The 27853-nt window shown below is 41.2% G+C and overlaps 1 protein-coding gene and 1 long non-coding RNA gene across 2 annotated transcripts; one reads left to right on the top strand and one right to left on the bottom strand.

The window, feature by feature from the left end:
- Positions 1–348: 348 nt before the first annotated feature.
- Positions 349–14469, bottom strand: poc1bl (POC1 centriolar protein homolog B (Chlamydomonas), like). The gene is made up of 11 exons (XM_078791844.1): positions 14286–14469; positions 10184–10596; positions 9222–9391; positions 7692–7881; positions 7426–7611; positions 6605–6722; positions 5114–5290; positions 3606–3737; positions 2318–2428; positions 1961–2113; positions 349–1876 (listed from the first exon to the last, which is right to left on the bottom strand). Exons 2-11 carry the CDS (start codon positions 10576–10578, stop codon positions 1745–1747), a joined length of 1764 nt encoding a protein of 587 aa, XP_078647970.1. The 5' UTR covers positions 10579–10596; positions 14286–14469; the 3' UTR covers positions 349–1744.
- LOC131102012 (uncharacterized) lies at positions 14228–27748 on the top strand. The gene is made up of 3 exons (XR_009119381.2): positions 14228–14488; positions 18268–18343; positions 27631–27748. It is a non-coding gene; the product is annotated as an uncharacterized LOC131102012 (long non-coding RNA).
- The last annotated feature ends 105 nt before the right edge of the window (positions 27749–27853 follow it).

The following is a 27853-nucleotide window of genomic DNA, read 5'->3' on the forward strand; positions in this document are numbered from 1 at the left end:
CAATCAATTCAAAATATTACTTTAGAAGAGTAAATACAAAAATAATGGCATTTTAGTTGCATGAAGTTGAACTATAAATTGATTTTCTAAAAGCTGTAATATTATGGGAAACAAACAAGCCAAAGTTGGCCGAGAAAGTCCAAATATTACGGGAATAAAGTCATAATTACAGGAAAACTGTAAAAAGTTTGGACCCCCTGCATTTATAACATACTGTAATACGTCGTTCTGCCACTAGAGGGCGTCCATTTATTACCAAGGCAGGAAGCAAAGCAACACCGCAGGCACCATCAGGGTTCCTGTATGTTGTGTGTAGTATTCAAATACATATCGTACACCATCCAAAAGTCCACAAACAAATCTTTAATTCATTTTCTTTCTTCAAATCAAGTAATCCCTGCATTGCATCAGTAGTTTCCATCCGCTCCCTTCATTCGGCCCAGCAACAACATTCCGGAGACACCTGAGGCGACGTGTGTGGCCTCTTCAAGTACGGCTCAGACACTTGGTGAAAACTCCTAGCGGACCCCGACACGCCTCACAGACGCGACTAAATGTTAAGATCCAACCGTGTCGTTTTCGTTTCTTGAAGCATTTGGAATGCATTCGGCCTCGGAGGTCTCTAAAGGCGCGGTTAGGACAGTTAGTCGGACTAATGGCACTTAGAATAAAACCGGTCTCGTTTTGGACGGGATTCCCGCAGCACGCTTCCGAAGCCGCTGCTTTGGGTGCAAAAGGCTGCAGAACTTCACCTTCCTTCTTGTTGGCATTACATGCCTGGCGACTGGAACAATCGGGAGTGCAACAGGACTTCACGGCAATACCGCTTCCTTCCTGGGGAGGCGCCAGCGAGTCAGTTTAGGACATTTGTCTTCAAGGTCAAACCCTATGGAAGACCGTTCCCGCCACTGAATGATGAAAAATATCCCACAGAGAAAATATTGAAATGATGAGACAAAAAGTTAAAAAGTTTTGACCTCTTAGAATCTTATTTTGACTTTTTATATAATTTCAACTTTTTATATTATAGTTGTGATTTTATATCTCAATTTTGAATTTTATTTTATAATTTAGAATTTTTAAACTCACAATTTCTACTTTTTTGCACATAATTTTGAGTTTTTATCTCAGGATTATTCATATGTATTTATTTATATTTCCTATTTTTGACTTTTCAGCCTCTAATTTCAATTGATTGAACTCATAATTATTACTTGTGTCATAATGTTGCCTTTTTATTTCAATTTCAACTTTTTTCTGCATAATTTCAATTTTTTATCTAATAATTATGACTTTTTATCTTGTAATTTACTTTCTCATAATTTTGACTTTTTATCTCGAGGTCAACTTAATTAATTGACATAATTGAGATTTTTTTTTATGTCATAAATTTGACTTTTTATCTCCCAGTTGTGACTTTCCATTAGGATATTTGCGTTCTTTCAGTGGTAGAAGCAGGCTTTCATACAACGGAGCAGACAGGCTGCCCCCTGCTGGTTGGGAGTGTGACAACAAGACACGCCAAGTCTGTCCAACAGGCACTTCCTGGTTTTCCTGCACTGGGAATAAAAAGGTAAAAAGTGAGTCTTCCCCATCTTTTTGCGGGCGCGAGTCCTTGTCTTTCTAGGACAGCCACTTTTCGTTTGCTTGTGTCTTCCCAGTAAGGCACAGAGGGAGGGGGAAAGTGGGTAGAAGTGGGCCACAGAAGAAGACCACTAAAATGTCAAAGGAGGTCTCTCACGGTCTACCACTCAAACTTCCAGTGCTGGTGTTTATCTCGCGGGATGCAGCGCTTCATCTGGACGTCCGTGCGGCCCTCCGGCTTGCGGTAGGCGGTCACACACGTGTCAGACTGCGGGTGGTAGATGGTCTTATCCTGGGCGGAGGACAGACGAGGGGTTACGGTGATGACGACGATAAAGATGGGGGGAAAAAAATGGACAACATGGCCGCCACTTACGGCCCTAAACTCCCAAATGATGCTGGCCGGCTTGACTTCGCCGTCACGAGGGCAGTGGCGCATCCCGATGGACGACTGTCCTTCCAGCACCTCCGCACACAGCTCCGTCACCGAGTTGAAGCGGATTTCCTTCTGGGACGTGTACTCGAAGTACTGCACAATCACGCACACCCATTCCGGTTTTAGTGCAGCCTATTTTACTATCATCTCATTGTCTACACGCTGGGAAAAAAAGCTCACGTTCATATTTTCTGAAGATATGCTCAAAAGTCGAGAGACTGGGAGACATCGGATTGCAATCAAACTGATTTCTCGGAGCCTTTCCAGAAAGCATGTGAATACGATCAGGAATCTCACCTGGTTGCCTCCCTGGCCGTGACAACCAAACAGGGAAAGCTGGGCGCCGGTGGGACTGTGATCCGGAGCGTTGTAGTCCAAACATTCCGAGTTTATTCCCGAGCTGCGCACCTGGTGGGAAGGAGGAGCAGGAGTTTACATTTTGGAAATTCCCAGTGTAATATTACGGGAATAAAGTCAGAATTACTACAAGAAAATTCACAAAAAGAAAGTTGAAAGAGTTGGAAAAAAAACAAAAAACAGCAGAAAATGTCTGTAATTAACATGAATAAAGTCCAAATATCAAAATTTTAAAAAGCAGCATTCTAATGAGAAAACAAGTCTTTACCAAAAAAAACGATGATGAGAAAAATCAAGTCAAAAATATTAAAGAAAAACAACTGAGAAACAAACCAAAAAAAGGTTGTAAAATTAGGTTGTGGAAAAAGTTTGAGATGTACGAGAATAAAGTCAAAATATTATAAAAAATAAAGTCAAAATTACAAGAAGAAAATTTACAAGAAGTTAAAATAGTTGGCTAATATTTTAAAAACAATATTTACATTTTACAATAATAAACACTAAATATGAGGCAAAATAATGTTATTTTTAGTAGCGTACAGTTGAAGCGTTAAAAAAAGTCACAATAAAATCACAAATAAAATCATTTTTGGAAAAATATGTTCTAAAAAAAAATCCAATAATAACTATTACTATTACCAGGGCTGTCAAATGATTGAAATGTTTAATCGGATTAATCACTGTTTTCAAATGAATCAATCATGATTAATCACCTTGTCTGAAATATGCCCATTTTTACCATATTTTTATTAAAATAAAGACAAATTATAGGGCAGGAATATGTATATTTGTATGTATTAACAGCGCCAAAATATTTACCTAACACAGCTTTATTTAATTCTTGCCTGAAGTCAGCTGGGATAGGCTCCAGCATACCCCGCCGACCTAGTGAGGATACGCAACACAGAAGATGGATCCTTTAATAGCCGATTGTTCGAATCAGACAAGAACTGTTTTATCATTAGCAGTGAGGAGTTGCGTTCAAAATCACCGCGTCATTTAAGATGGATGAACGATGAATTTTGAGGGAATTTTATGGGAATCCCCGGCATCATTAAAAGCAGTTGCCTCTGCCGGGGGCGTGCCGGTAGAGGTTCTAATTGAACGCTTAGCATCGCTAAAAATGCTGGAGCCGCCCCTCGGGTGCGCCTGGTTTTTCCGGTTTCCCCAACAATGAGGCAGTGAGGTGATGAGCAGAGGAGGCGTGAATCAAAGATAAGACACTCACGGCGCCGTGCCAGCCCTCCCTGTCCTCGGGAATGTGGAGGTCGGGGTAGATGTTGTTCAGGTACCAGTGGAACGTGTTGCATTTCAGCCTCTCCCTCAGCAGCAGACGCTCAGAAATGTTGCCGTACGTCTCCTGAGACAGGAGTGCATTGATTATTACTCATCATCATCATCATCATCATCATCATGGCTACCACACACACACACACACACACACACACACACACACAGTGATAGGATGTTGGCTACAACAAAGGAACATATCAGAACATCTATCCTCCTGGTGTACAAGCGAGAGCAAATATTGAAGCGCCGTGTTTGCAAAGGTGCGCCACCCCCACCTTTAGATCATAAAATCTAACGCGCGCACTCCACGCTTGGAGTGGAACTTTTGATATTGGCGTTTGAGGATCCACGCCCTTCTTCTTTTGTGTATGCACTCCAGGCACCAGGAAGTCAATAGTCGCGACAATACAGGAAACCATTCATTGTTATGCTAGCTCTTTGCTGGATTTGAAATAATTTATTAAATTATTATTATTATTAAATCAATTAAATCAATCAAATTTAGTTAAAAATAATATAAAAGTCAAATTTGACTGTATTAATATTGAACTACAATATCAAAAGTATGTTATATTTATATATATATTTATATAAATTTTTTAATTCATACAAAATAAATAGAATATATTGTTTCCCATATTTTCCCACATATGTATTTTACATTATTTAAAATAAATTAACATTTCCATTATTTTATTTATATTTTCATATATGCATAGTAAAAAATATTAACTTTTTAATATATTTTAAATATATGTATAGTATATTTTATTATTTATATGTAATTGATATTTAATGTATTAGTATAACAGACAATGTTCCTGTATCTTAAATTATGTTATAGAACATTAATTACTATTTGAATAATTAAAATATTTGATGTATTAGTATAAAAGACAATGTACCTGTATCTTAAATTATATTATAGAACATGAATTACTATTTGAATAATTAAAATATTTGAATATATATTAACATTCAACTATATCAAATATATATTGACAATATATTTATATTAATATAAAATATACAATTACATAAAAATATATTAATAGTAGTATATATTTTACATAATATTAGATAAAATAATATTATTATTCATATTTAAAAATACAAATATTGAATATATGTATATTAACCAGGCAACTTGGGCTGTCTAGTGAGAGTCTGCTGGTTAAAAGTTTGAGCTTGTGGAGATAATGAGGTGTTTTGCTGTCATGAAAGCATCATCTCTTTGTGTTTGTGTAATTAGAGTCATTTGGAACTTTATACAGCGCTTGGCAAACCTCTTCCTCAAGTCACAGCAGGAGAACTAAACGACATCCAGGTCAGCCAAATTCCCACCCAGTGTAAAATAATCCGTGCGAGGTCGCCAGGAGGTCACGCAGCTGTCCCCGGCGCTCACGCGCTTCGCTCGTGTTTTCATTCGGCCGGTAAGCGCACCTTCCTGGCGGCCGGGTTCCTGTGGTAGAAGTGCTGCTTGTACGAGTCCATCCACACCTCGGCCGCTCGCACCGTGTTCTGCAGGAAGTTGGGCCGGGCGTAAGGGGCCTTCTTGGGGAAGACGTGACCCACGTGGGAGCAAGGGTGGATCTCCAGGCTGCCGCCGCACTGCCACACCTTCCACACAAACACACACACACACACACACTTTTAGCGAGTAGATAGTCTCGTTTCAAAAAGGCATTAGCGACAAATCTGGCAACTTTTTCTCGAGGAAGCTACAATGAAAAGCATGCATCGCTCTTCTCAACGAGCAGCGGGTCCTGCTGTGGACGTCCCACAACCTAAAAGCAAAAGTTATTAGTTAATATTAGGAGAAAAACAACTAATAAAGTTGTTTTTTGGTCAAGGAAAAATTGTAAAGTCAAATGATCATGGGAATAAAGTCATCATGAGCAAAACTATTACAGCAATTACAGCAAAACTCGATGCAATTTTAGGAAAATAAAGTCAAATTCATAGAAAAACTGTTTTCTACAAGAAACTACGAGAAATTCTAACAAAAAAAATGTTGCTATTATGACAAAAGTTGTCATAATTTTATGGAAAATAATATAATAATATGAATATTCAAGAAAAAAGTTACTGACTAAAATTACCAAAGTTACTAGTTTCTACCTTTTCCATTCTTTAGTAGAACTAAACAGGTATTCAGACAAAATATCTAAACAACTACGCCACAACATTAACAATTCAACGCCACACGGTGGATGAGTGGTTAGCATGCAGGCCACACAGCTAGGAGACAGGGGTCCAGAGAAAACCCACTCATGCACGGGGACAACGTGCAAACTCCACACAGAGATGCCAAGTGAAGAATCAAAACCGGGTCTTCCTGATCTCCTGACTGTGCGACCTCCATGCTAACCACTCACCCACCGTGCGGCCCCTGCTCTATTGTGACATCACTTCTTTTTGCCTCTCAATCCATTTATTTTCTTTACTATCACACAAAACAAAAGAAAACAAGCAATTAAACATCCAACTGTACCCTGCATTGTGAGGGCCGGCAACAGGAGACCAGGAATCCTGAACTTAATCATTAACTTTAAGACAAGAATCAGGTGTACATGAAACTGAACCTTTGCACATGAGCTTGGGTATTTATGGCTTTAGAGTGCAGGAAATGACTTTGAAAACATAACCAAATCATAATATCATCATCATAATCATAATGCAAATTATAATAGTGTACATATGAATAAAAGCATACGTGTTGTTAACTAAGCAAATAGCTATTAGTGTAATATTTGCTTTCTCTGCTTTTCAATGCGGCCTTAATCCTTCTTAGTCATGATTGACAAAATGCTGCAGGCCATAAAAAGTCAAGCTTTGAGCCGCCGCCGCCGCCGCCCACACCTCCGATTTAGGACGACTTTTTCACCGATTTTATCTTGCCAAATGTGTGCCAGTAGGCCAGGCCAAACTCACCCGAAAGGAGAGCTCCAGGTTTTCTCCGCCCCACACCTCCATGCCCATGTCGTAGGTGCCCAGGTGAGTGAAGTAGGCCTTGCTGACCGCAAACAACCCGCCTGCCATAGTCGGGGACCTAAAAATATGATAGGGGACTAAATTTATTCATTTAGTATTTCAAGATACAAAACAATTTCAGTTTTCTGGCACAGTGGTACCTCGGTTAATGTGGAACGGATAGCGCTTTTTTCAGTTAACATCCAAAATGTATGCTCAAATTTGGGATGGAACCAGTCCTCCCAAGAGGGGGTGGACTTTATTCCATTCTGGCATTGCTCTCAATCTACCGGTTCCTACCGGTTTCTACCAGTAGTGGCTGAAAGGACAAGATCACGGGTACAAGCTGCCGAAATCAGATTTTCAAAGGGTGGATGGGTGAGAAGAATTGGCTATAATTTTTTATTTTTTATTAAAAAAAAATTAATTGTGGTGTCTGGAACAGATTAATTGGATTGACATTCTTTTATTTTCTATGGGAAAACTTGCCTTGGTTAGAGTTTGTTTAGGTTTGAGTCATAACTTCTGCAACAAACTGATGCTAACCAAGGCGCCACAGTATTATCATATTTATTATTGACACTGTGAATGCTACCAATGATTTATCTCAGGGCTGTCCAAAGCCCACATAGATTGGCTCATCGCTTACAGAAAATGAGGAAAAAAAGAAAGTTTTTAAATACATGAGGCACGCCTAATAAAGTACAGGACGTGTTTACACAATACAGCATGAGAGAAAAGGAGCAGGAAGAAACAGAGCTTATTTAAAGCATTCAAGTCACCTGAGGGGGTCGATGCGCAACTTGCGCCTCTTGCGTTCCACCTCGGGGACGGCGTGCCACTGGAAGGTGAGCCTCCAGTCGAAGCCGCCGATCATGGGCTCGTCCGTCTGCATGTAGAACTCAAAGCTGTTCCAGTCGATGGTGTCGATGACGGGGCACACGATGGTGCTGGGGCTCTCGCCGATCCTTAAAAAGAAAATGGACATCGTGGCTCGGTGACGTTGAAATCCCTGCTACCTGCGGTTTTAACGTACGCGACGCCTCACCTCTCCAGCAGGGGTTCGATCCAGCCGGGGACGCACTCGCAGTGACAATCCAGGAAGGTCAGCACGTCGCCTGTGGCGTAGGAGGCGCCGATGAGGCGAGCCCGGACCAGGCCCTCGCGCTTTTTGGTGCGGATGAGCCGGACGCGCTGCAGGTTACTGACGTATTCCGCCAGCTGAGATTTCAGGTAGGCTGCAGGAAAACAAACACACGTCGTCGTTGGACATCAAGGCAACGACATCGCTTGAACATACGCCACTGCAGATCGTTTGAGACCAGCGACTTTTCTAGTGGCAACTCACGCATGGCTCTTCTCAACGAGCAGCAGGGCCCTGACCCCATCTAATAGCACTCACATGGTCAGTATTTTTTGTGCCATTAAAAAAATAATTATTATCTGATTCGAGTGAATGCTTGTGACTTTTAAAAAACAAATTTAATACATTAGCCTACATTTCCAAATATACATTATGTTTTCATGTAGTGATTAAGGGGTGTTGAGTATAATTTTGAGGGGGTTTTTTATTCCATTTTGTAATAAAGCTACCAAATAAGAAAATGTGAACAATGTGATGCTTATACACGTTATAGCTTACTTTTTATTTTCCATAAATATGTATTCATGTTGCCATTTTAGAATAAGACTGTTACATAAAATGTGAAAAACGTGAATACTTAAGTACTGTTTAATTTTTAATACATTTGCAACCTTTTTTTAAACATTGTATTCATGTTGTTACCATGTAGTGCAATTTTTATGATATTTGAATTTATTTTAGTCCCGTTTGGAATAAGGCGGTCACATAACATGCATAACAGTGTTGTGAATACTTATGTACATGTGTTTTTACTTTTTTTACTTTTTTATACATTTTCAAACAATTCTGAAAAAAAAGAGATTCATATTGTCATTTTAGGATGTATTTTTGTTATTTATTAATAAACCAACTTCTACTTTTTTGTCAACCTTTGAAGCCTGCGGCTTATAAAAAGATCAGCTGGTGCGCTACCGCTAGCAGTGAGCTCTAGCCTTTGGCGTGAGATAGCATCGCCGTCTACGACTGGACAAACTACGTGTTTGTTGAACAACTCAGACGCACATCTAGTGTTCTGACAGTCCATCGCTATTAAAATAACAACAAGATTGGTAAGCGACACTTTAAAAAGTAGGCTAGCTCGCCTGTGTTCTAGCTAGCTACCGCCACAGAGGCGCTGCAAATGGCCGAAAAAAAAACATCAGCGATTACACACCCTGGTATAGACGGGCTTCGTATGTGACAAGATGTCATCAAACGGCAACCAGTACAACCAGTCCAGGTTGTACGCCGCGTCTCGCCCGAGCGCTGGTTAAGCTAGAAAATGGCTGTACGTAATTGTGGTTAATATGTTTGTAAATAATAGTTGTATAATAGTTCTCTGTCAACACGGAGCCATGGAAATAGAGACTGGGCGCATGCATGAGAAACTACCAGATTTCTGACAAACTGAAGCGTTTGAGAGCCACTTTACTTGGACCTTTGCGCTGGTCCCACCTCGGTCGCTGTAGTCATCGATGAGGATGATCTCCTTCAGCAGGACGGCAGGCGTGCTCTCCAGGACGCTGTGGATGGTCCTGAGCAAGGTGGACCAGGCCTCGTTGTAGAAGGCGATGACCACGGAGGTGGTGGGCAGGCGGCGGTAGTCGAACGTCTTGCTTCGGCATCTGAGGGCAAGCAGCGGGTGGCATGATGTAGCCGTGTGGAAAAACAGGCTTTTGGGACATCTTAATCCAGGTGGCAGCCATTAGGCTCGGCCATAAAAACCAAGAAGGGAGACGATAAGGGTTGGAGAGGGAGGAGGGGGGGGGGGTGCCGCTCCGAAGAGCAACATACCACAGCAACGCTCGGGGAGAATGGCGAGTAAACAAAAACGTCGACTTGGAGAGAGACAAACTGCATCGAAGTAAGAAGCTTGGGGGACAAAAAGGAGGCCGGCATTGCTGCATTAAGAAAGTACTGAGCAAAGCTGTACTATGTACAGTACATGCAATTTTTTACTTTAATTTTTTTATGTCATAGGCTTTGTCCACATCTACAAAGACACAACGAAGCTCCCTCGGACCTTCGCTGTACGTCTCTAATAACATTCTTAAAGCAAATACTACATATGTAGTACTCTGTCTTGGCATGAAACCATACTGCTGCTCACAAATACTGACTTTTGCCCTCCTTACTGTTCAAACTAAGGTACAAGTCATCATAGACCTCTACTTTCACCTTAGCATTCATTTCTCTGTACTGCCTACTCTCTTCAGTCCTCTCCATGTCCCATGTCTTCTTAGCTAACCTTTTTTGCTGTAATGTTTACGTCGGATGCACGTCCCGACACAACCCTCTGTATTTATCCAGGCTTGGGACCGGCACAACAAGGCCCCGGTTTGTACCCCGTTGAGGCTACATTTGAAAAATGTTAGTTTAAAAAGGAGAAATAATAAAAGTCACTACTAAAAACTCACTCGGGCATTCTGTTGTCTTTGATGTGTCGATGGAGAGAGATCTTGTCGCTGACAAAAATGTTGATGGCGTAGCGCTCCACGCTGTCCTCCTCTTGCTTCTTTTCCTCCGGACTGAGGTTAAGGTGCGCCGCCCGGCCCCACTCCCCCGGGGCGTTGTCGTCGGCAGGCGGCTTAGCGTACAGCGGACTGGACAGCGGCCGGTCATCGTCGTCGTCGTCATCGACTTTTTCGGGATGCTCCGCCGCCGCGCGACGCTCGTGGTCCAGGCCTGGTGCGCTGTGGTCGGGGGCCGCGGAGGGGGAGTGCGCCAGCAGGAGGTATCCCAGCCACAGCAGCCACAGCAGGAGGAAAGCCTTGGCGAGCACACCTAGCTTGCGTGAGCAGCGTCCCCTCATGGCGGCGAGGACACGGGACTGGACGACACAAACCATAACACACATTTCCCCATTTTTAGTTATTCCAAAATATTTCATGTTTTTTCTTAAATAATATATATATATATATATATATATATATATAAAATTATATATATATTCCAAAATATTTCAGATTTTTTCTTAAATAATATAATAATATATATATATATAAATTATATATATATTCCAAAATATTTCATGTTTTTTTAAATAATATTATATATATAAATATATTCCAAAATATGTCATGTTTTTTCTTAATACATTTTCTTTATGTATCTTTACATAATATAATATATAATAATAATATATATTTCTTTCTTTTTTATTATTACCATAATACTTAATACATAAAATACGTAAAATTTTTCTCATTACAATACAACTTTTTTCTTGTGATATTTTCACTTTCTTCTTTCTTTTCCATAAATTGAATTTAGACAAAAGTCAAAGTCAAAAATATGTGCAAAGTTTTATTAAAATGTAAACCATTTTTCTTCAACATTTCAACACCATGTCACCAAAATGACATTATTTTGCCTCACATTATAAGCTTATTCTTGCAAAACTGAGACTTACTTCTCGTTAGAAATTTTTTGTCTTAATATTTTGCATTTTTGCTATTTTTTTTTTTAGTTGTTAAATTGTATTTTTGGAATATGCTGCGGGCCGCACTCTGGACACCCCCGTTTTATAGCATTTCTTGCAATTTGAAGCGTGGTCAGATTATTCACAGGAAACTCCTGTTTCCACAAGCGGCCACCGAGGAAGCGGCCTGCCTGGATGTGGGCCAGAGGGCTCAGAGTGTCCTGAGGTTACAAAACGGGAGACGGCGTGAGGACAAAACCCCCTTTGACCGGGCCATCCGTCACACCTTCCAAACTCTCTACATCCGATAGCTCGGAGCTGCTGGGAAGCGAGGACTTCATGTGCATCTTAAAGCGTGCCATCGCTTCTTGGCAAGATGCGCCAGAAAAGGCGAGGAACAACATTCTGCTTCACGAGCTTTTAATTAGTGGTGAGCAGTCCAAACACTTGAAAAGATGAGGCTCAGAAATGGATGCAGAAGCTTGGGGCTTTTATAGATCACAGAAAACACTCTTTGGGGAATATTCGAGCTAAAGTCAATACCATTCTCCTCTCTGCTGACACTCCAAATTACAGTGACGTGACTCTGCATATTTTTATATTTTTATTCTGCATTGGTCAACGTGGTCAACATGGTCACGAGTTAAAACATGTTCTAACTGTGCTGATAATCTCATCTCGTCTCAAAGCCATCTCATTTCCCATACTTGGTCTAAAGACGGCCCGCATGCAGATTGCTACAACAGGAAGTTACTCGGCATGCCTTGCAGGTTATAAATGAATATAAAATTGTACCGTTTTACACATATTATTAGTGTTAGTGTAAGTCAGGAGTGTCCGAACTCTTTCCAGCGAAGGCCACTTGGTAAAGCTAGGTTATACTGTATATACTTGATATACATGAAAAGGCCTATCATCAGTATCAACTTCAGCCCCCCTCCCCCATTTTTGGCATTGTGTCTTTGTAGAACTGGAGAAAGCCTATGACAGAGAGTTCAAGGTGGAGGTGGGACCGCATCAGGAATCAAGTCTGAGCCCCTTCTTGTTTGCTATGGTGATGTACAGGCTGACAGATGAGCTTAGACAAGAACCTCCATGGACTATGATGTTTGCAGATGACATTGGGATTTGTAGCGAGGGCAGGGAACGGGCGGAGGAGATGCTAGAAGAGTGGAGGTTTGCCCTGGAAAGGAGAGGAGTGAAGATTAGCCGCAGCAAGATGAAGTATACGTATGTGTGGGAATGAGAGGGACCCGAGTGGAAGAGTGAGGTTACAGGGAGAAGAGATACAGAAGGTGGAGAATTTGAAGTACTTGGGGTCAAACAGTCCGGAACAATGGAGATTGTGAAAAGGAGGAGAAGAAGCGTGTGCAGGCAGGATGGAACGGGTGGAACGGGCCACCTCCTCCAGCTCCACCGGGAGGACGCTAAGGCGTTCCCAGGCCAGCATGTCCCAGGTCTGCCCCGGAGCCTGCTCCCGGGGCAGGCATGCCCAGAACACCTCATCAGGGAGGCTCCGGGATTATTATGATTTCCTTCCCAGAATATTTTCCAATTTACTCCGATAAATTTATAACTTTTTCCGCAAACTATTTCCCCCCAAATACCTAATTTTATTTAGTTTCTCATAGCTGTATGCTATTAAATAATAATAAATATTTTTTCTCAGAATATTTCAAGCTAATTCTCATAAACTTGCACATTTCTTTCTTGCAATATTTTCACTTTATTCTTGTAAAATGACAGCTGTTTTTTTCCATTTTCCTATTGTTCTAGTTTTCTTCTTGTCCTATTTTGACTTTGACATTTAAACTGTATGTTACTAAAATAAAGCTATTTTTCCACATAATATTACAACATAATTGCAGTAAAATTTAAACTTTTTTCTCTGAATATTTGGACATTATTCTTGTAAAAATACTGCTATTTTCAATTGTAATTGTAAAAAAAAAAAAAAAGACAGGTACTACAGTATTTGTAGAACCCGGTTTAGACCGGGTTCCAGGTGTGCCGACCAGATACCACACAGCTGACGTCATTATTGGTCCAGCTGGTCATTATTATGACAACAATATTTCCACATCTTGAAATAACAACAAGACACAAGCTAAAGTTAGCTTAGCTTTAAGACTGGACGCTAGGGACCTTGTTGTCAACAGCATGCTGTGAAGTAAACAAAAGAGCCTTGTTTGTTCTCCGCTGTTTGTTAGCGAGATAGCGTGTCCTGTTCAATGACGCATGTTTTTCACAGTTTTAACTCATCTGAAGTTGAACTGAGTCAAACCGAGGAGCCGAGCAGTGGAACTCTAGCAGTCTGTGTGTAATAGTGCAGATTGTGGCCACCACAGGACTGGAGTGGAACTATATCAACATGGATGTGCTGGTTTACCAAACAAACAAGCTTGATGAACATGTTTAGGCCTTGGTGGATGTTGTAGAGAGACAGTCACGTTTCTTTTACCCCGTTTCTGTAAAGGATGTTTGTAAAGACATGACGTACACACACATGTGGACCCAGTGTGGTATTTGCATGTTTGTTTCCAGCTTTAAAAAGACACGGCACATTTCCTCATTCATTCCTCCAATGTGTGTGTGTGTGTGTGTGTGTGTGTGTGTGAGTGCAGGTTGCTACACAGCAATGCAAACATGCACAATAAAACACCCTGCATGCCAGCTTCACTCCCCAAAAGCTACGAGGGCCACTGCAAGTACAACAAAACAGTACCAGCTCATGTCCTGCAATGGCCGAATGATGCTTAACACACACCCGCACACCTGTCTTCCGGGTTCATGCATTTTCAATGTAGTTCAAGAGACTTGACACACTTGCTCGTTTGCATTACAGGTGATGATGACGTAGGACGTCTGTACAATTTCTTTAAACCCGGCATCAAAATGGCTGCTGATGATAATGATGATGATGAACTGAAGCACCAATTAAACGTGTAACCTCTCTGAAGGGTCTTTTCACAAAACTGCCAACGTTTTTATTGACTACGGCGCCCTGACACAGAAACTGCGGAGTTCAAATAAAGTTAATTCAAATGACAACCAGCGCGGAGCAGAGGGAACAACCCGTTTCGACAAAAGTTACCTACCTTAGCGAGAAGTTACATGTCTCTTTGCGTCTGCGGACGTAGCTGTTTGTCAGCACGACTGCGGTCGCCCTCGGCTGGAAGCAGTGGTGTGCAGATGTCAGCACAGACACATCCTCCACTCCTCTGCCCCGCTCCACGTTACTACTTGCTACATTTCCGGCGCAGCCTTTCGTAGTAAAACCTTGGACAAAATTAGCCGTGTCGTAAGTAAACAATTTTGTTGCTGAATTGGCTGTTTTGATTATTGTAAGCTGGTTTATTTATTTACTTGGCTACCTTAACATTCATTCAAGCTCCAACGTATTACAACAACGTGCAAAAAATTCGACTTCCGGGTACACTTTTTTCGGTATTGTTAGCCTCCTGTCATGTTAGCTTGACGTAGCACAGTGACTTGCTAGCAATCAAAATGATAAAGTTTTGACTGCAAAATGTCGATTATTGGTTTCTGCGCAGAATATCAAACTTATGCAGGGGCTTAAGTGCAAACCTTAAAAAAATATTTGTGTGTTTTTTAGCATCTAAGTTGGGCAAAATGCCATCAATTGGTACTGGTATGCTATGTACAATATGATAATGACGTGTTGCAAAAATGATAAAGCGTTGAAAAAATGTACTAAATACATTTTCTACTCGTAATTATGACTTCATTTTCTGAGTATTTTAACTTTATTCTTATAATATTATAACCTTTCTCATAAAACAATTATTTTTAACAGAGTACTTTTCATATAGTACTTTTTCATATCTGACAGTTTGGACTGCTTGCCAGCAGACGTCATCAGAGTGGTCACGTGATGCCGGAAGCCGGCGAGCAAGCAGTCCAAACTGTCAGTTATGAAAAAGTACTATTTTAGTTTATTAAAAAGAATTGTTTAAGAGTATAGAATTTAAAATTAAAAATGACAGCTTCATTTTGTTTTTTCCTCCATGTTGTTTTTAAAATAAACATGAAATATATTTGATATTTTAACTTCATGATACTAAAATGACACTATATTACTATATTACTATGTTCATTATATTACTATTTTGTTGTTGTAAAATTGCATTTTTTCAATTTTTTTGTTTGTTTCCAAAGACATTTCTTTCTTTAATATTTCAGCTCTAAGCAACTGCAATTTAATAATTTTTCTCATAATATTACTGTTTCATTTTTGTCAAACTGCAACTGTTTTTTCATTATAACATTAGAACATATTAAAGTGGCAAAGTTGCATGCTTTTGGCCCTCGCTGGAAAAACCTTAGGGCACTCCTGTCCTATTGGGTGTAGACTTTGGCATGGATTTCATCGTGGTGACATCATTGTAGCCTTTTTTAGCTCAGGATATAAATTCCTCAATAGATCTCTTTTTTTTAAGGAAGACTGAACGATGTCTTTGTGTGCTGCATGAATAAACAATGCACCACACACACACACACACACACACAAATGTGTGTTTGCCATTCTGTGCTCAGTTTGCAGAGTCCAGGTCCTGCTCAAGCCGGACCACGTTGTTAGGCGGACACCTGCACTGGTTGGTGCCTTGCCAATGTCTTTCTCTCCACTTGGCCTCATTCTGTTAAGGGAGACGTTTCCCCGTGCAGTGCTAGAGACGGCCTCTTTGTACTTTGTCATGGCATTTAACACATTTACACTTGAATATTCCTTTATAGTCCATCATTGGGGCGTGTTGTTGAAAAGCTAGTGTGCCTTCGGATTGAGCAACAAGCTGGATAAACATTCCATTCAACATGAAAATGGCTTGTCCTTCCTTAGAAACCGATCCAGTGACCTATCCAATGTTCCAATCTGACCTGAAACCTGGGTGTGTTTTTAGCTCAGCGTTGTCATCGTTTGAGGGTTGTGAGGAACATGAGTCACAAAAGTGGGCTTGGACCATCTAGTGGTGCTGTGTTCATGAAGGCATCATCATGTATGCATGTAGTCAAGTGTAATGTAAAGTGCATCATTTTACAGCTAGTTCGACCATTTCACATTAAAAGCTGAGCGTGTGAGAGTCCAATCAGGTTCATTTGGTCTAACATTTTTATATTCTTAAAAAAATATTTTTAACAGACCAAGATAGTTCTTTTTTATACCTGACAGATTCCACCGCTTGCTGGCAGTCTTCATCAGAGTGGTCATGTGATGTTCCTGTGACGTGTCATGCGAGCGTGTTTACATTGCAAGCATTCTAACATTAGCCATTATTTATAGCTAGTCACATATATAAACTCATAGCACTATTATGTTACATGTTAAAATGCTAACATGAACATGCTAACATTAGCATAGTAGCGTTCTTAGCCATTTTTATATTTACATGTTTAAAAAACATCACTATGATGCCAGGTGTTAGCATGCTAATGGTAGCATGTTAATATTGCTAGCATGCTAACATTAGTATAGCAGCATTTCTAGCTGTTGTCATAGCTAGACTCTTATATAAACACAACTAAACACAACTATTAATAATAATAATAATAATTTTATTTTTTATTTTATTTTATTTGTTTATTTGTACATTTTAAAATAACAATGGAGTTGAATAAAGCAAGTAAACAGAGTAGAAGACACACCAAAATACAACATTCATTGGTTAATACACAGTTAAAACATGAGTAAAAGCGGGGCGGGGCACTATTATTATTACGCTATGCTATTATTATGCTATTACTATTATGCTAGGTGTAGCCATTTTTATAAGTAGACTATATCCTAGGTGTTTTCTAGTCATTATTGCTAGGTTGTACTCACGATATATGTATGACATGTTTACAGTTGGACTCACCGTATTGAAAAAAGCAATTATAGGAATATGTAATAGTAACATAAGTAAGCCTCATAATAACAATGAAGAACTAAATGTCTCTTGATATGAAGATGTTACATTTTGAATTGGTCTACATTTGTTCAAAAACAAGTCATTTTCAATTTTAGCTTTCACAAGTTGGATGTAAGTGGCCGAATAAATTTGTGATGTCACAAATATTTCTGATTGTCACAAAACACTTGCTTGTTGTCTTGATAAATAAATAAAAATAATAAATAAATAATAATAAATCAACTTCAATCTGTAGGGAATTGTGGGTAATTCATAGATTCCAAACATGCGTACATGCTGATTGGTTGATTTCTAATCCATAGTGGTGGTGTACACTGCCAAGGCAAAAAATAATAAATAACAGTGCATGTCCACATACTTGTATCCTGTAGTTAGCCTTACAAACAACAACAAATCTTAAATCTGTACTTACCCACTTTCATAAGAGGTGTGTCAACTTTTGACTGGAAATATAAAAGAGGTCATTGTTCTGTTATACAACGGCGCTCTCTGTTGTACAAAGAGCGGTAGTACACGTAGAGACGATAAGAGCAGCCTTTCTTCTTCATTTTTTAACCCCTGCTACCACTACAGATACATTTGTTTGTACTAATATAATGATGATTTCAACAAATAGTTCCTTATTATTATTATTATTATGAAATGGGTGTACAACAATGAATGATAGGTGTGTGAAGGTGACTATAGGGCTGTTATTTCATGTCTACAGGACTCTAATGTTATTAGAAATTCATACAGGTTTTGTATCCACATTGAATCCTTTTACCTCGTTAAATTAATTTACCTCGTCGGGTCTGCAAGCAATGAACTACTAAGTATAGGAACAGAAAGGTGCCTGATAATAGAAGAAAATGTCTTGCTGGGATGAACAATTAAGATTCATGGTTGTCCCTCTGAGGGTGATTGTTGCCATGGAGACTTCCTTCGAGAACAAAAACAGACATAACAAGATTGAAAGTGTTTATTGTGTATATATTACAATATATCACAGTTTGTGACACCCTGTGTCATCTTTATTTCTTGGTCTATTGTAACCCCTTAACATGCCCCCCCTCACCCTTCTTCTGCCTTCTACCCCCCAACTCCAACCCCCCAGCCGCCCCTTTAGCTTCCTCTTCACCCACTCACTCTGTCAAATGTCTTATCATTGCAGAGTTGCTGAAAATGGCATCCATCTCCTCTGTCAAGTCCCCTTGGGGTGCTGCCGCGCTGCGTTCAGGGTCCTTCAGGTAAAGGTGAAATTGATCTCCTTCGCTTGTGAGCCACACGTCACCGTTTCTTCCGCCAAGATCCTTTTAATGAAGAGACACGACTGTTAAAGACTGATCACCGCCCCGAGCGTGGCAACCATTCATTATCGGCGTACATGCAGCTTGTTATTTATAGACAGTTTTTCTTTCATTTCGGAAAGAACAGCCTTTCTTCTTTTGCCACCTGCTTCCAATCACCAACAATCAACCTCTTTGTGTTTTAGGGAAAGAAGCGCTCTGGCTATAATTACAGCATGAATGGTATCCTCTCATAGTCTTGTTATAGGGTGTTCAAACGTATCCGAGTAAGGACAGCTGATGGTTCCAGGAAAAAATGCATGTCTGATAAATATCTGTACCGATAATTATCGGCCCACTATCAGCATGAAAATTTGATATCGATTGATATCGGGATGTCTTTTTTTTTCTTTTTTAAATGGATGTCTGATAAATATCAGTACCGATAATTATCGGCCCACTATCAGCATGAAAATTTGATATCGATTGATATCGGGATGTCTTTTTTTTTCTTTTTTAAATGGATGTCTGATAAATATCAGTACTGATAATTATCGGCCCAATATCAGCATAAAAAATCAATGTCAGTTGATATCGGTATGTCTTTTTTTTAAAATGCATGTCAGTACCGATAATTATCGGCCCAATATCAGCATAAAAATTCGATATCGGTTGATATCGGTATGTCTTTTTTTTTTAAATGGATGTCTGATAAATATCAGTACCGATAATTATCAGCCCAATATCAGCATAAAAATTCGATATCGAGTTGATATTGGTATGTCTTTTTTTAATTTATTTTTTAAATGCATGTCTGATAAATATCAGTACCGTTAATTATCGGCCCAATATCAGCATAAAAATTAGATATCGGTTGATATCTGTATGTCTTTTTTTTTTTTAAATGCATGTCTGATTAATATCAGTACCAACAATTATCGGCCCAATATCAGCATAAAAATTCGATATCAGTTGATATCGGTATGTCTTTTTTTTTTTTTAAATGCATGTCTGATAAATATCAGTACCGATAATTAGCGGCCCAATATCAGCATAAAAATGAGATATCGGTTGATATCGGTATCGGATTTTGCTGTATACAGCACATATGTGTTCATTCCACCACAGGAGAAGTCACGTTACACATATCAGTATCGGTATGGGCTGGTTGCAGTATCGGAAATTGAAAGTTGTATGATATTGGCATATTGGACATCCCTAATCTCAACGAATATTTAATAAATGACGATGGATTATTATTAGTCACAGGTATACTCAGGTATCAGTAATGTTATGAGACATGCCAAGGCTGAGATGGAGTGGGAAAAGAGGTCCCGCTGTCATTCCTTGTGGAATTTTTTCCTAAATGATATTTTTGGAAGGTGCAGCGGGATGCAATTGGGCCCTACGGCATACGTAAAACAGGACAGCATTTTACCTTGGTGTCTATTTCTGACTCCGCATGTCACCATCACGCCGCAGTCTTCAACCTGGCAGCTTGACATGCCCCCCTCCCCGGTCTAATGCAAAGTGACATGGCACCTGCCGCCGTCTTGGCTCCATTGTTCTCCTTCCTGTGCTTTACCAAACCGATACTGACCGTGAGACATTGGCGTTTAAACAAACAGCCTCCCTTCACGCCTGACGTGCACGGGGTCGCGTCCTATCGTCCCTTGGCTGTCGGAACGCATTCATACTCATTTGAGCTGAAGCGAAGTCCACGTTTTATCTCCGCTCTTAACTCAAACATCAGGATGTCTAACATCTTCATCCGTCATCCTGGCGGGGCTGGGCTCGCATTAGCATTTAGAGCGGCTCGCGGCGTTACCTTGACCGGTGGCGCTTTCATCGGCGGCAGCACAACAACAACATTCCCTCCTGTGAAAACTACACTGATGAAAGGCCAATTGAAGACGGCGTGTACTTGTGGACAAATGTGAACTGTGCTATTGCAAAAGTCAAGTGGGGGCTACACCTTGTCAGTGCTTTCCGCAGGACTGTCATGTCTTCATCAACGTCAACAAATATGGATGTTTACAACTCCAAATGAACCTTCTCCAAGACTGAGCCGCCGGTAAAATGAGCAGCCAATTTGCTGTTTGTGTTTTACTATCTCGACATAACACTTCCTTTATTCGGACACCATTGGTCACTTTCCAGCTACTCCCGTGTCCACCCCCACACATCAGGGAGAAATGCAGCTCTGTGGTGCAGAACATTTGGTCAGCCTAACTGCCGTTTCCGCTTGGACGCATTTCACTGCGGCACACAACTTTCCGCGTGACAGAAGCGTGGACGAGCTGTCAATAAATACGCGTCTTGCATGAATTGCGAGCGGTAGCTTAGTTTTCCATGATTACTTTGGCTGGATGACTTTCCTGCTTCATGACTGCAGCATGAGTGGACAAGGTGCAAAACTCCTTAAACCAAGGAGTCTAGAGTTAAAACAGGAGTGGAGCTGAGTTTTGAAAAGTTAGCGCTAGGTTATAAATCATGCCTCGCACGTGTATTGAATCGAAGGTTGATGCAATAAACTTAAAAGTTGGTCAACTTTGATATTCTGTATGCTGTTGTTGACGCAAGTAGCGTTAGCGTCTATGGGAAAACAATATATGAAACCAATGTTCTGGTAATGTTTAAAATCAGCAAAATACAGCAAAATACTTTTTTTCTGGAAATTTCCATCATTTCCAATCCTTATGTGAAACATGAACACATATTTCTTTCCCTTTTCTGTGCATTCTCGCATGACAAATCAAGTTAATATAAGCTAGCTAACAATGGGCATCATGGAAAATACTTATTTTGATGCGAAAGCCCTCACAAAAAAAACAAACTAAAAAAAAACATCAACAGTGTCCCATTTACATCCCCGACTTGTATATAAACCAAGCTACAGTGATATTCTTATTGTAGCAGCTAACATGAAAAACTATTTTTATCTGGTGGACTAACACGACGCCGAACTAAGCCGGAAGAGTGGATACTCAGATCTCAAATTGGCTACAAAGACCCAACGAGATGCTGGTTTACCCTCAGCATTTTTGACCGGAGGACTGGAGCACACGTCGTGTGCTGGAAGATACGGCCATCCCAAGTGTTGTCGCTGCTGTTGTTATTGAATGTATGTAACCTTAAGCCGAATTCCAGTTCTACCCCTTAGTACTTCCCTTTGGTCTTATCCAAACCCCTTAAAACTGAAGACCAAGTGGAGGAGACAAGATAATTCGACTGTTCATCATAAATGTTCCTTTAAGCATAAAGTGAGGTGCCTACATTTACACATGATTTCAATGTTATTGTATATACAGCATTGCCTTTCCTCACAACACATTTTTTTAAAACAAATAAATAAAAAAAACACATTTTACAAACTGACATTTATTGGCCAACAACATGACAGGAAAACAATTCCCACGTCCAATCTTATTTACGTCAAAGGAGAAGCAACAGGAGGATCCTGTGTTGGTGGATCTGCACGTCATCCACTCACAATCCAACCGAAGTAGGATGCAAAGTGGCGGATCCACTGGCTGCAACACAAGACACGAGCAGGGACGGCAAGCAGGACCCATGTCCTGTGTTGCAGCCCCCGGTCCAGCCATGTGGATATCTAACCTTCAGCGGCGGCCTGCAGCAAGGAAGAAAGACCAACAGATTAACGATTAAGTGGATGGAAACAAGGAAAAGAGATGGGAAAATCAAAGAAATCCCAGCAGAGACGAGCAGGAGGATCTAGACAACGTATGGATTCAAAGTATCCCAGTGGAAGCACATTAATGATCCAAATGATCCCAGTGGAAGCACATTAACAACGATGCTAATGCTCACTTAAACATGGCACCTCTGTGCTGGCGCCTGGTTCATCACTGGAGAACATTTCCTTTTTGAAGAAGTAGCCTGCTCAGATGGAGAGAAATAAGTTCCTTCGGCCCAAATTGCCTGGAGGCCGAGAAAGTTAATGACTGCTGGTCCCCAGAGGAAACATCCAAAAATGGAAGGCAGAAGGCTAATGTGTGCCAACGTGCATCCAGGGAGGAGATGACAAGCAAACTATCCCAAAGACATCTGCAAACATCCGTCATGTCTCCCGTGGTCTTACTGTGGAGCACGTGAAAGATCTGAGCTTCAGGAAAAACAACATTTTGGAGAATCCTTTGACATTCCTTCCTCATTTCCCATCTGGACTGAGGACATCAGAGGACACTTGAAAGGAAGGAGAAGGACACAGAAACCAGAGAAGAGAACTGATGGAAGAGCTAAGAGTGAAGGGCTGGGAGGGGGCAACATCTACTGAACATCTTTGAGGTTGTAAAGCAGAACACAAAACACATCATGTGGGATTTGGAGTAGGATGAAAGATTTCTCCCGTCACCCTCGTGAGGATAAGCGGTAGAAAATGAATGAATGAATGAATGAATGAAAATTGATGAACAAATGGTCAAAAATCCTACGTTTTGTTGGCTACAATAAAACTCAACCAAAAATGAGCCGCAGGCTGTAACTGGTTCCCGTGCTGCATTTTTGGCACACATGAACCCGTCTGTCACTTATACAGTCTCTTTGCCTCGGCGGTTGGAGGCGGGGCTGCTCACATACACACAAAGTGCAGACGAGTGTAGCCTATGCAAGGTCGTAGTAGAAATGAAATGATTAGATTGCAATACTGTGGTTCCTGATTTGGTAGTTTTTTTTTGCATATTTGTCACACTCAAATGTTTCACATCCAACCAAAATGACCTCACAAGCGCAGAGACAACTCATTCAAGAGGTCACAAAAGGCCCCGCAACAACATCCAAAGAAGTGCAGGCCCAGCTTGCCTCAGTTAAGATCAGTGTTCATGACCCCACCATAAGAAAAACACTGGGCAAAAACGGCCTGAATGGCAGAGTTCCAAGACCAAAACCACTGTTGAACTAAAAGAACATTAAGGCTCGTCTCAATTTTGCCAGAAACATCTTGATGATCCCTGAGACCTTTGGGAAAATATTCTGTGGTCTGACCGGACAAAAGTCTAACTTTTTGGAAGGTGTGTATCCCATTACATATGGCATTTCAGAAAAAGAGGATATCAACAGTAAAATACGGTGGTGGTAGTGTGACGGTCCGGGGCTGTTTTGCTGCTTGCTGTGATAAATGGAAGCATGAATTGTACTTAAGGAGAATGTCCGGCCATCTTGTTGGCGACCTCAAGCTGAAAGCAGTACAATGATCCAAAACACATCATCAAGTCCACCTCTGAATGGCTTTAGTCTTTGGAGTGGTCTAGTCCAAGTCCTGACCTGAATCCTATTGAGATGCTTTGGCATCATGCTGGAAAAGCCTCCAATGTGGCCGAATAACAACAATTCCGCCACAGCTGGAAGAGACTCATTGCAAGTTAGCACAAACGCTTGATTGCAGTTGCTGCTAAGGGTAGTGCTCTATACTCCCGTTCTTCAAAAGTCAATTTTAAGAACTAGAAAAGTATATTGTTCCTGAGAAACACAAAGTTCTCAGTATTAGTTCATGCATCTCAAGCAAAAATCCTCCCAAAGTGCAGTTTTCCTTTAAGGAGCCACAGTGGGAGTGGCTATGATTGCTGACTCTCCAGCAGAGTTCATTTGCACAGACGCATGGATTCCTCCCTTTGTTGTTCCCTTATTCCCTTAACCTTTTACTGCAAAGAAGACCCTAGCGCCTCTTTTGTGAGTGCTGCTGAATGAGCCTCTGTTCTCTGGTGCTCCGGATGGTGCCATCAAACAAACCGGGCGTGATTATGCAAACTAATCCCAATCGGACACAAGGAAAAAACTCATGTCCACGCATGATTCTGCTACTTGAATGCAACTGGAATTATTGACTCTCAGACAGTCAGCAACATCATCTCCACCCATCCATCCATCCACCCTGCATGCTATATATGACAACGCTGCAGTGACCTTGCCCTTGTTCTTTGTTCAGGTCATCCATCCATCCATCCGCTGTGTGACAGGAAGACTAATGTGTGGATCACAAGGCCTCACAACAAATACGATTTAAACCAAACTTCTGAAGGCTGCAGGAAACTCGATCCCTTCACTGACTCAAATTCTTATGAGTCACTCAATGAAGTGACTCAGTGAAACTCGAGTCTTCATTGGTGAGTCAGTGAAACGTGAATCTTTGTGGAGCACCCATTAGTCGATTAACTTGAGTCTTTTGCGAGGACCCTTTGAGTCAGTGAAACGCAAGTCTTCATTGAACACCCTTGAGTCGGTGAAACCCGAATCTTTGGAGAGAACCAATGAGTCAGTCAAACTCCAGTCTTTGTTGAGCACCTGTGAGTAAGTGAAACTTGAGTCTTCATTGGTCAGTCAGTGAAACTCGAATCTTCGTGGAGCACCCATGAGTCGATTAACTCGAGTCTTTTGCGAGGACCCTCTGAGTCAGTGAAATTCGAGTCTTTGTAGCTCTGAGTCAGTCAAACTCCAGTCTTTGTTGAGCACCTGTGAGGAAGTGAAAGTCGAGTCTTCATTGGTGAGTCAGTGAAACGTGAATCTTTGTGGAGCACCAATGAGTCGATTAACTCGAGTCTTTTGCGAGGACCCTCTGAGTCAGTGAAACGCAAGTCTTCATCGAACACCCTTGAGTCGGTAAAGTCGAGTCTTTGTGGAGCACCCATAGGTCGATTAACTTGGCACCCTTTGAGTCAGTGAAACGTGAGTAGTCATCAAGCCCCGTGAGTCAGTGAAACTCGAATCTTTGGAGAGAACCAATGAGTCAGTGAAATTTAGAGTCTTTGTAGCTATGAGTCAGTCAAACTCAAGTCTTTGTTGAGCAACTGTGTGTAAGTGAAACTTGAGTCTTCATTGGTCAGTCAGTGAAACGTGAATCTTTGTGGAGCACCCATGAGTCGATTAATTCGAGTCTTTTGCGAGGACCCTCTGAGTCATGAAACGCAAGTCTTCATTGAACACCCTTGAGTCGGTGAAAGTCAAGTCTTTGTGGAGCACCCATGGGTCGATTAACTTGGCACCCTTTGAGTCAGTGAAACGTGAGTAGTCAATCAGTGAAACTCGAATCTTTGGAGAGAACCAATGAGTCAGTGAAATTCGAGTCTCTGTAGCTATGAGTCAGTCAAACTCAAGTCTTTGTTGAGCACCTGTGAGTAAGTGAAACTTGAGTCTTCATTGGTCAGTCAGTGAAACTCGAATCTTCGTGGAGCACCCATGAGTCGATTAACTCGAGTCTTTTGCGAGGACCCTCTGAGTCATGAAACGCAAGTCTTCATTGAACACCCTTGAGTCGGTGAAAGTCAAGTCTTTGTGGAGCACCCATGGGTCGATTAACTTGGCACCCTTTGAGTCAGTGAAACGTGAGTAGTCAATCAGTGAAACTCGAATCTTTGGAGAGAACCAATGAGTCAGTGAAATTCGAGTCTCTGTAGCTATGAGTCAGTCAAACTCAAGTCTTTGTTGAGCACCTGTGAGTAAGTGAAACTTGAGTCTTCATTGGTCAGTCAGTGAAACTCGAATCTTCGTGGAGCACCCATGAGTCGATTAACTCGAGTCTTTTGCGAGGACCCTCTGAGTCATGAAACGCAAGTCTTCATTGAACACCCTTGAGTCGGTGAAAGTCAAGTCTTTGTGGAGCACCCATGGGTCGATTAACTTGGCACCCTTTGAGTCAGTGAAACGTGAGTAGTCAATCAGTGAAACTCGAATCTTTGGAGAGAACCAATGAGTCAGTGAAATTCGAGTCTCTGTAGCTATGAGTCAGTCAAACTCAAGTCTTTGTTGAGCACCTGTGAGTAAGTGAAACTTGAGTCTTCATTGGTCAGTCAGTGAAACTCGAATCTTCGTGGAGCACCCATGAGTCGATTAACTCGAGTCTTTTGCGAGGACCCTCTGAGTCAGTGAAACGCAAGTCTTCATCGAACACCCTTGAGTCGGTGAAAGTCAAGCTATCTGAACCAAACATTCGTGTCATAAAGTAAACGTGGTGATAAAGTAAACAAGTGTCATGTATGTCATTAATATCACGTAGCCAAGGAACCCAAGAGGCACATACGACCAATTATGACCTTACTGCTTATTAGTCATGAATCCAAGTGGGTGATCACACTCGCTGCAGGAGTGAGCTAATGTGTGACATCATCATCATCATCATCACCATGCTGGAAGAGGACATTGCATCCCAAAACGTACAAACGCGGAGCACAATGAGGAACGTATCCAAACCAAGCAAGGAGTCAGAGTTGCATTTTTGGGAAGAGTGCTGACAGGACATGATGGGATAAGTGAGACGGGCATTCGCAGGGAATAAAAGTGCAGCATCAGCATTTTGATGCGGGAATAAAGACATGCATTACCTCCTAATCTCGTTGCTTTTTATTCCTGCAGCAGCTGCTCTGCCTGACAGACTGGCTGACTCGGCCTCGGCGGGAATCGGGAGTTCATTTAAGTCCTCTGGTGGAAATCCGTTTATCCGTGGACTACACACACACACACACACACACACACACGCGTGCTCGTACCGTCTTTAGCGTGGACGCCAGCAGCCAGCCTGACAGCGACTGATAAAGATGCCATTTGGTCTGCAATAAAGTGAGGAGCGGAGCAGTGGCGGAGGGACGTGGCGGCCGTGACCATACCGGTGGCCATGTAGACATTTCAGGAAATGGAGTTATCGCCACCCCTGTGTGAGTAATGGCCTCACCTTGGCCACCCACATGAAAAATGCTAAACATAAGGGGGTCAAAATGGCAAACTGCAATCACATTGTTCATCACAATATTTGAAATGCGTTATTAGATTGTGCAAGTGTGTCTAATAAAGTGGCCAGTGTGTGTCATGAATGAGGAATACATGCAATGATAAACACAATTAGATGCCTCATTAAATAGAAAACTTAAATAGTCTTCAGTGACAACAAAAAAAACTTATTGTTGTGATTTTTCTCAATTTAAAATATAAAATATAATAACATACCATTCGGATGTAGATGTCCTGGAACCGGTCCTAGTCCTGATAGATCAAGACAAGGGTGCCATTGTCACAATCACACACACACACACACACACACGCACACACCAAACTCCATTCTCAAATCAAGCGCTTCTTTTATCAACTTCATCTCGTCGTTTCAGCTGAAAGTCACAGGAGGAGCGACTGTGGCCGCCTTGCTGGGCTTCATGCTCGCATCTCGGCGGGGTTCACCTTCCTCCTCCTCCAAAGTGCAGCCTCAAAATAGCCGATGACACATTTTTTTCTCTCTCTCCCTGCAGCACTTCGGCATGAATCCACCGGGAGTCTTGATTCTGTACCAGAGCGACATCTCGAGTTGTGACACAGTTCTTACAGACCATAATAATCATCATTGATGAGGATCTTTAATGCATGTCCATATTTTTCTTTTTAGACTTGAAAAAATGTCACGGTTTATAAAATGTATTAATTTAAACATTTACCAACATATATAGTACTTTTGAAACAATTTCTATGTGATTC

The sequence above is a fragment of the Doryrhamphus excisus genome, linkage group LG7 (genome assembly GCF_037039965.1).
Source record: "Doryrhamphus excisus strain RoL-2023G ecotype Guam linkage group LG7, RoL_Dexc_Guam_v1.1, whole genome shotgun sequence".
Classification (NCBI taxonomy): Eukaryota; Metazoa; Chordata; class Actinopteri; order Syngnathiformes; family Syngnathidae; genus Doryrhamphus; species Doryrhamphus excisus.